Source organism: Neofelis nebulosa, chromosome 14 (genome assembly GCF_028018385.1).
Source record: "Neofelis nebulosa isolate mNeoNeb1 chromosome 14, mNeoNeb1.pri, whole genome shotgun sequence".
NCBI classification, from domain to species: domain Eukaryota; kingdom Metazoa; phylum Chordata; class Mammalia; order Carnivora; family Felidae; genus Neofelis; species Neofelis nebulosa.
Window position 1 is genome coordinate 19905084 of NC_080795.1, and position 10301 is coordinate 19915384.

Genomic DNA, 10301 nt, shown 5'->3' on the forward strand with positions numbered 1-10301 from the left:
TGTATTGCACTTAGTTTCTTTTTCACCTAAAATATTATTTTCACTTTAAAATATATCCTCTCCATCGGTTCATAGAAATTTTCCTACTCTCTTTTCACTTCTTCTTAGTAATTTGCTGTGTGTATGTACCATAATGTATTCAGCCACTCTTTTAAGTATGAGCATTTCAGTTCTCATATTTTGCAATTACAAATAGTGAGACAGTAAAGAGCCTTGTGCAAATATATTTCATATCGTTGAGGATATCTTCAGAGTAAATTCCTAGTTGCGGGATTGCTGGGTCAAAGGTAAATGCCTCTCTGGATATATTAAATACTGCCGAATTTCCCTCCATATGGTTTGTACCATTTTGCATTCTCATCATCAGTGTACGAGGGTCTGCTTTCAACAGTTGTCAAGCTTTAAAATTATTTTTCCAACTGAATGAAAAAGAAAGGGTATCTCAGTATGGTTTGAATTTGTATTGCTCTTATTATGAGTAAAGTTGAACATGTTTTTGAAAGTTTAAAGGCCATTTTACTTGCTTTTGTAGATTATCTGCTTGTGTCCTATGCCATTTTTCTATCTGGTTTTTGAAAGAATTATCAGGAAGAGTTTGCATCTTTCTGATGATGAGTCTTCTGTCTAGGTACAAAAGCTGTCTTTCCACCTGGTTCAGTAAACTTCTAGGTCTTTCAGGAGCTTTTTATATTATCTCCTTATAGGTTTTGCACATTTCTTGTCAAGTGTATTCAGAAGTATTTTATCTTCTTTGTTACTGTTATGAATTGGGTTTTCCTCTCTCATCAAAACCTCTTTGTGATTATCATGTGTGTATATGAGGGCTATTGGTTTCTGTGTATTAATTTTGTATCCTGCTACTTTAAAAAATATTTTTATTTTTGAGTTAATCTTGTCATTTTCTTGGGTTTTCCAGGTATACCTGTCAGATATTTGCAAATAGAGATCGCTTTGCTTCCTTTCCTATTGGTTGTCTCTAATTGATTCCTCTTGTTGAATTGAATGAATTAATACTTCTAGTACAATGTTACCTTGTTCCTGATCTTAGTGAAAATGCTTTTAAGACTTCCTTTTGGGATGCCTCGCTGGCTCAGTCAGTTAGCATCCGACTCTTGATTTTGGCTCAGGTCATGATGTCATATTTTGTGAGATTGAACCCCATGTCGTCGGGCTCTGCACTCACAGCACAGAGCCTGCTTGGGATCCTTTCTCTCCATCTGTCTCTGCCCCTCCTTCTCTCTCACTCACTCTCTCTCTCAAAAACAAACTTAAAAAAAATATTTTTAAAAAAATTCCCTATTGAGAGGACAGATTTTAGGACTAAGTTAATACATTTTTGTCATGTTAAGGAAATAGCCATTGACTTTTTTCTTTTTTTTTTTTTTTTTTAGTGTTTTTATTGCTAATGAATGTTGAATTTGTCAAAAGCCTTTTCAGCATCAATGGAGATGCTCAAATAATTTTCTCTGTAGATCTTCCAGTAGGATATACTATATTAATGGATGGGCTATGAATGAACCAACCTTTCATTCCTAGAGTAAATTCTACTAGGTTATCATGTGTTATATTCTTAATATAATGTTGATTTCTATGCTTTGAAACAATTCATACAGCATTCAGATTCTCTTTTCCTTGAAGGCTTGATAAAATTCTCCTGTGAAACAACATGGACCTGGTGCATCTTTAGGATAGTTTCTTAATAATCTTTCTTTCCCTTCTTTGGAAATTGCTTTATCTAAGCTTTCTATTTCTTTTGGGTCAATTTCAACAAACTGCATTTTCCTGGGCAATTACCTGTTTCATCTGGGTTTTCTAATTTATTTGCTTTAAGGTCTGCAAAGTAGTCTCTCTCATGCTTTGAGTTTTGTATATTTCAATGATTATTTCTCCCTTGTGATTTTTTTATTTTGTGTATTTGAATTTTCTTCCCTTTGTCTCAACTAGTTAAACTAGTGATCGTCTGCTTTGACGCTTCTTTAAAGAACCAGGATTTTGATTTATTAATGAGATATGTCATTCTTCTGTTCTCTACCTCATTAGTTTTTGCTTTCACCTTTATTATTTCCTTCCTGGTGCTTTCTTTTGATTTATATTGTTCTTTCTCCAGCTTTCTGAGTTTTGAGTTTGATTTATTTTTTCGTGATAAAAGTGTTTAAGGCTATGAATGCTTAAAATAACACATAAGTATCATGCTTGATGCATCATAAGTTCTAATACATAGTGTTTTCATGATCGTTTTTTTAAGTTTATTTATTTTGAAAGAGAGAGGAAGTGAGCACAAGCAGGGGAGGGGCAGAGAGATTGGGAGAGAGAGACAGACACAGAAAGAGAGAAAATCCCAGGCACAGCCAGACACAGGGCTCAAACTCACAAACCATGAGATCCTGATCGGAACTGAAATCCAGAGTCAGACACTTAACCGACTGAGCCACCAGGCACCCCGTTATCATTTTATTTTATTTTATTTCATTTTATTTTATTTCATTTTATTTTATTTCATTTTATTTTACTTTATATTTTATTTTACTTTATTTTATTTTTAATATAATTTATTGTCAAGTTAGCTAACATACAGTGTATATAGTGTGCTGTTGGTTTTGGGGGTAGATTCCCGTGGTTCATCGCTTACGTTCAACACCCAGTGCGCATCCCAACTAGTGCCCTCCTCAATGCCCATCACCCGTTTTCCCCTCTCCCCCGCCCCCCATTATCATTTTTTAAATTCTGCACTTTTAGCTTTGTATTTTCCTTTTCACCCAGATGATGTTTGTCAGCTTCCAGATGAAAGAGCTCTCTTGTTGTTTTAATTTTATTAATTTCTAGTTTCATTGTATTATATCAAAGTGTTGTTTGTAATATTTCTATTTTACGCAACTTCCTGATGCATTTTTCCGTGACCTAACACATAATCAAATAATGTGAATTTCTGTGTGTGTTCGACAAGGTATAACCTCTATCCTCGGAGTATACTGTTGGATACATTTGCATGAGAATTACCTGATTGATTATATATTTAGGTCTTCCAGATTCTTGTTTATTTTTTGTCCATTTGGCCTCTCTTAGATTGAGTATCACTTATTATTATGTCTTTGTGTATTTCACTTTGCATCTTCTACGGGTAGTTTCTTCTAAATTTATAAAGGTGTTGCCCTTTATCCCCCCTCTTTGAAACTTTGTACGGTTTGTATTTTTGTCCTCTTGGTTGTCTTTGATCTTAAATGTTGGTAACGCCCCTAGTTCCTGCTTCTTACTTCATCTTTTATTATCAGTGGTCAGTTTTTAGTGTTGTTCTTTGGCTTCCAACTATTAGCTCTACCCTCAATGAGCTTCTTCTCTTTCAGTTTTTCTATGTTTCCTCCCGTGTTGAGTCACATTATTTTTACTTTGTCATAGAAAACGTATATATTATCTTTTGACCCTTCTACCTTTATTGTATCCTAAATCTGATAAATATATTAAATGCTCACCATCAGCCCTTTTGCTGAAATTTCTCCGGTGATTTCTTGGTTGGATGTGAAGACTACTTACTCAAGATGAGCTGATATGTACAGTATTACCTGTGTTCTTACAATTTATTTCTGGAACTTTTTCTGTAGCCTTGATAATTGAAGAAGAGCTTGAATGGTTGTGAGATCCTTGATTCGTACTTGAATTTCTGACTTGAGATGGCTTTTCACATCCTGGGGTACTTGATGGAAAACACGCCGTTTACTTGGCAGCATTGTGTTGTGGTTTTTTCCACTTTATGGTCACTTTGGGCAGGGCGTTGGGCATTTTCATAAGATAATAGGTTTTGTTATTCTTAGTTTCTATTTTATGATAATTTTGTATAGATTTAGGCCGTTTTTATCAACCTCCTGGATTTCAAGTATTTATAAGATTTCTAGTTTAAGAGGCTCCTTTCTAGCATGTATAACCAAATATACGTTCTTTTTACTTTTTTACTTTATTATTATTTGGGAGTGGGAGTTGGGGAGGTGTGTTTTCCAGTTTTTTCCTTCTCTTTTTTCTTACAGGATCTGAAATCCACCCACCCCCCCCACCCCACCCCACCCCCGCCTCTTTCGCTGCCTTTTTTCTTTTATCACCCAGTTTCCAAAGGATGTTCCTTCTTGCCCTGTGTCCTTGTCTCCCTGCCGCTAGGGCTCTCAGACTGCAGCCTCGATTCGCGCCCACTTCTGAGTCTCTTCCTCGTTGTCCCCACCGCAGCTTTACCGGGACTTTTACAGTCTTTCCTACTTCAGGTTGACACTCTTTCCGGCGATGGTTTCAACTCAGCTCTTGGCTGCAACCTCATTTCCTTCTTCTCTCATCGCTACTGTTTTCCCAGGGCTCGTGCCCAAAGTGCGGCGTATAGCTCTGTTGACATTCGGTATTAACTTTTTTTTTGCTTACAGGTGGTTCGAAGAGAAGAGGAAGGTCTCGAAGAGAGAGGAAAAATTGGGGGCATTCTTTGTATACTATGAAAACCACCCAAAGATCATTTTATCTAGATATAGATATTTTAGGGGGAAAAAAAACTAATCAAAAACAGATTCAAACATTGGATTCCAAGAGTTTAATTGTTTCCATGTTTGTTTTTATACTGAGTGCCAGGGAGCATACAAATATCGTCCTAAGCATCACCTATTCCATGAAAACACTTTCAAACTCATCATTCACCCAGCAACCCTGTAGGTAGTAAAGGTTCTATCACACAACTATTCCCACATCTGACAGATGAGGGAGCAAGACTCAGAGAGCCTCGCTCACATGATGTCCCGGGTGCAGAGTTGACTTGAGTAGAGCCGGGAGTGAAATGTAAGCCTCCTGACTGATGGGGCCGTGCATTTCCGGCACTAACCATGCCTCGTCATGGAAGTTTGCATGTGTTTGAGCCTCTTTCTAATTTTTGGTATTGTTCAATCGCTTCTGTAACCTAAGGCCACTCCTTGATAACGAATTACCAGGGGAAGATACTTTTTAGTACTGTATTTCAAATTGATTTGCCTTGGTAAAAAACAATGTAAGTTGCTTGTCCAGTAAGTGGGAAATCCTTTCTCCACTAACGATCCACCTTTGTGTCTCTTTTCACAGAGGACAGTTATGGGATGGATGGGAAGGCTAACCAGCCCAGCCTCGCTGCAGACGTCAACTGGCAAGGCCTGGAAGATTTATACAGTGTGAATGAAAGCGTCTATGAGTACAGACAAAACTATAGACTTAGTCTGGTTGACTGGACTAATTACTTGAAGGATGTAGATAGAGTATTTGCACTGCTGAACAGCCACCATGAGCAAAATAAAACAAATAAGACTAAAACTGCTCAAAGCGATGGGTTCCCAGGTGGATCTGCTGAGCTCTCCGTGCCAGTAGAGATGGCCTCCGCGGAGTCAGATGATGACCCGAGTTGGATGGTTGGGGAAGCACCTCACGTGACCTTGCCAGCTGACCTTCGAACCCTGCATTTGAACCAACCAACATTCAGTCCAGAGAGGAAACTTGAATGGAATAACGACATTCCAGAAGTTAGTCGTTTGAATTCTGAACACTGGAGAAATCATAAAACTGAAAAATGGATGGAGCACGAAGAGATAAATCATCCCGAAACTGATTTCAGTGGCAACGGCATCCCAGAGCTGGTGCTCAAGCCCAGGCCTAGGCTGCAGCCCATTAGCAGGCAGCAGAAAGGACTTCCCCGGGTTGGTGGCCCAGGAGGTGTTTTTGAAGATCAGCTGTATCTTCCTGTGCATTCTGATGTTGATTCTGTTCATGGGACGATCAATACGTCTGCCCTGGAGCAGCCTATTAACTCCAGCAGCGTGAAAAGGATATTGAACAAGGTGAAGAATCACGAGACAGGCAGCTTACAGAGTCTAGAAGGCAGTGCCTCCTTTCCACTCTCCTCGGATTAGATGAAATTGTTACCTGACCCTAAACACAGTATTTTTTTAACTTTTTATTAGTAAACTAATAAAGGCAATCATGACAGCCAACATTCTGAGCTATCCTAGATACACATGTGCGAAGTTAGCATAGAAGTTAGCACACAGGCGAGCAGTAGGCACACAGGGATGCGGTGTTGTAACTCCTTATTTGTCAAGAGTAGAAATAAAGGTTGATTTGTGTTTATTTGAGGGACATTAAAGCAGTATTATCTTTTGAAAGCCATAGGGGCATGCCTATACAAATGTTATCCAATCAAGATGGCTAGAATTGTATCTCTCTGAGTTTCTAAAACGTGACATCCTCCGTAATATTTGAACCTGCTTCCCACTGCCTGCATCATGTGGTTTTGATTCCTTTTTAACCACTGGAATTTTTCGGTGCCATCATGTTCAATGATTTTGCACTTTGAGATCAGATTGCCATGTCTATTTGGTTAGTCTTTTTTTTTCTTCCCAGAGGCTTTTCCTAGTCTCACTGCTTGCTCTCAGTGTGACCGTGGAGAGCAGACCCCAAGAATGACACACAGTATGGATCACATATTGTCTAGCGTAAGCTCTTGCCAGAAAATATTGCATGCTTTTTCCTTGACTTGCTAAAATTGATTAGCAGAAAGGCATGGCTAACGATGTTGGCAGTGAAAATAAATAAATCAACAAAACAAAGATCGCTTGCTCTCTCTGTGCCTAGCCTCAAAGTGTTCATCATATGCTTAAGATTGCTAAATTTTTGTTATTTTATTAGCAGGATAAAAGGACTGAAGACTTTTTTTGTCATCTTGGTTTTCTTGACCTGGCTAATAAGCTAAAGTGTTGAGAAAATATACTTAGTTTTGAATTTATATAAGGAATCTTTTTCAATAAAACACACTCATGAATGTTTCATATTTTAAACACACCATAGGTGTTGTATGATTATTTTTAAGGCCTTCACCAAGTACGGATTTTTTTAAAGGCGTAATTCAAGACTGCTTTTGAAATTCTGTATTCTTGAAAATATTCTTGTTATGTATTAGATTTTTAAATATCAGCAAAAGGATTACCTCATCGAGAGTTATCAGTACCCTAGCCAACTTCCCAAACAGGTTTATTTTTTAGCTTAACAGTGATTTTCTTTTTATTTTTAGACCATTCAAATGCATAGGTAAATTATGTTTTCTTCAAGTGTTTAAGGTAAACTCTTTTAAAGAAAATTTAATATGTTATAGTTGAATCTTTGATAACTTTAAGTCTTTATCATAGACTCTGTACATATGTTAAAATTAACTAGCTCTTTATCAGATGTGTGTGTCACCAGCTGAATGACAGAAGAAACATATTTATGGTCATGAATGATGTGCTTTGTAAAAAGATTTCAAGTTATTAGGAAGCATACTGTGTTTTTTAATCTTGTGTAATATTCTGTGATACTTTTATAGAACAATTCTGGCTTCGGGAAAGTCTAGAAGCAATATTTCTTCAAATAAAAGGTGTTTAAACTTTACCTGTTTCAGAGAAATGAGCTTTCCAACTTTTTGTGGTATACGCACTCTGTGCAAGTAAAATTGAGTCCTGATCTCAATGGACATGATTGAATATTAGCCATATCTGCAAAATTGCCCCAAAGTCAGTAGGTTCTAGAACATGTTCAGATTGATGATTCCAAAGTGGATTTGGCTCTGTGCTTCAGGGAGGATGTGACAGAGGCCACACAAGCGAGGCTTCCCCACTGTGCAACCTGGCCAGTGGCACAGAGTCAGAGCTTGGTTTAACTCTCTACTGTTGCCATCTTGAAATCTTTAATGATTTTTGAACAAGGAACCCCACCTTTCCATGTGTCACTGGACCCACAAATGATATAGCTGGCTCTGGGCAACACAAATAGAGTTTCTCAAAAGTGGGAGGACAGATCCACCAAAGGAAGTTTCAATTCATGGAGGACAGGACGGCGGACTCTGCTTTTTTTTTTTTTTTTAAGTTTATTTACTTTGAGAGAGACACATAGTGTGCAAGCAGGGAATGAGCAGAGAGTGGGGGGCGGGGGGAGAGAGAGAATCGCAAGCAGGCTCCACACTGTCAGCACAGAGCCTGATGCAGGACTTGAACGCACAAACTGATATCATGACCTGAGCTGAAACCAAGAGTCGGATCCGACTGAGCCACCCAGGCGCCCTAAGGACCATGGACTTTGATCAAGACCTAACCAGTCTCCAATACCTCAAGTTTTTCCTGCCTAACCTATACTTCTTTCTGATCCAGGTTCCTGAAGCGCTTTCTCTTCTCGTGATATAGGGGCTGACAGTCTGTGAAATGTCCAAAGACCAGGAGGTTAATAGTAAAGGAGAAAAAACAAAAGCAAAGGGCTTTTTGAGACCTGCTCCATCCTTAGATAATTGAGGAAACAATCTGTATTAGTTTGCTAGCATTGCCATAACAAAATACCACAGACTGGGTGGCTTAAACAACAGAAACTTATTTTCTCACAGTTCTGGAGGCTGGAAGTCGAAGACCAAGGTGTGGGAGGCCTTGGTTTCTTCTGGAGCCCCTCTCCTTGGCTTTCAGATGGCCACCTTCTCTGTGTGTCCTCACGTGGCCTTTTCTCTGGGCATGTGTGTTCCTGGCATCTCTTTTTATGAATACACCAGTCATATCAGATTAGGGCCCACCCTTATGACATCATGTAACCTTAATTACCTCTTTAAAGGCCTTCTCTCCAAATACAGTCACCCTGGGGATTAGGGCTTCAATGCATGAATCTTGAGGGGACACAATGGAGCCCATAACACTATAGTTTCATCAAGAGGACAGCTCAAGATAATAGTGTTGTCCGAAGGCACATCATTTTGCCTCCCTCCTTGTTCCTTTCCTACAAAATGTGATGAGGCCAAGCGTTGCTATCCTGGGGAAACATCTATTTTAGTTCAACAACTATTTATGGAGCACCTACTATGTGCAAAGGGCATGCAAGAGCCTTTCAGACTTTGAAGAGTGCCTAGAAATTGGCCAGCCCGCTGACCCTGTCTGATCTGTGAGGAGCTGATGCCCAGAGGGTCAGCTGGCTCTCCAACTGCCCATTTCCCGCAGACTTAGAAGACGAAGACATTTACCAGAGGCAGGGCCAGCCCCTCTCCACTCTCTCCACTTAAATATGCTCACACACACACCAGATCAGGGAACAGAGAGGCCACAGTGTGACCCCATGTGGCAAAAAGTAGTGGAAAGAACATGAACGGACACAGATTCTAAAGTTTACTATCTGTATGAGCTGGGAAAAGTCGCATCACCTCTCCTTGACTGTAAAATAATTCCCTTTGACGGCGAATACATCACATATGTGCTTTCTCTTCCTAAAATGTGCCCAGAGGAGACATTGTGAATTCATCAGAACGCTCTTCCATCCAGGCAGAGCACTTGAGCCCTTAAAATCCTCTCAATGCAGCCAGCTCCTGTCAACACCGTTGAGCTGGTACTGGAATGTGAGACAGAAACCGATTTGCCATATCCAAACTACCCACAGTATCTGAAGCTCCTCTCACCTGTCTTTAAAAAATTCAAATAAAAATCCCTATGGTCACTATCTGCAGGGTTCTGGGTTAGGAGAGAAGAAATGAATACTTAACACCCCATGCCACATGTACCAACGCATGTTGGCCTTCTAAAAAGATTTTTAAATGCCTGTTGTTCAGAACTAGCTTAGAGCTGATATGATCTCACATATAAGAAAGTCCTCAATTCCCCAAATTAATCCAATGCTGCTTGATATTAGTTGCCCGGTATTTCCAAAAGTTATTTTGAAAATATTTTTGAAGCTTTCAAATTTTTATTTAGAAAATATTTGTGATATTTTCAAATTTTATTTTAACAGAAAACAAAAGATCTTAGAGCAATTCATTCCTCAATATGGTCCACCACCCTGGTTCATTTAAGCCCTCATGACCTCTTATAGAAGCTGCTGGAAAAGCTGTAATAGCACCCTGGCCCCTTCCCCTCCACCTCCAACTCTACCACATCCCACAGTCACTGTCTGTGATCACATGGCTCAGATCTCAGCCTCCTGCTCAGATATCTTCAGTGGTTTTTAACACACACACACACACACACACACACACACACAAAAGCATGGAGGTGCGCACGCGCACCCCCAGAAGCTCCAGCCTTCCACCCACCCACCTGATCTCCTTCCACCTCACCCGTCACTACCAGCTTCCCCTGGATTAGCCACCCTCCCAGGTCTGAATTTTTCTCCAATTCCCCATCTACCTTCTTGGGGTATATCTTCATTTCCTATCTCAACTGGCAAAAATTTCATCCATTCTTCAATTCCCATATTTTGTTTTCCCTTTTACCTTATCAAATTTTACCTTTTCTTTCCATGCAAACTCTCCTTGACTCTTCCAC

General features: G+C 39.4%; 1 protein-coding gene across 7 annotated transcripts in view; it reads left to right on the forward strand.

The window, feature by feature from the left end:
* Positions 1-7407, forward strand: part of SULF1 (sulfatase 1) — a 178207-nt gene extending 170800 nt beyond the window's left edge. For 4 of the 7 annotated variants that reach the window (XM_058699775.1, XM_058699774.1, XM_058699773.1 and 1 more), the window contains one exon: positions 5077-7407. In XM_058699775.1, coding sequence (XP_058555758.1) covers positions 5077-5894 — 818 coding nt within the window. In that variant the 3' untranslated portion in view covers positions 5895-7407. The remainder of the gene's footprint in view (positions 1-5076) is intronic. The other 3 variants (XM_058699777.1, XM_058699778.1, XM_058699779.1) reach the window with 1 other exon arrangement.
* Positions 7408-10301: the final 2894 nt, after the last annotated feature.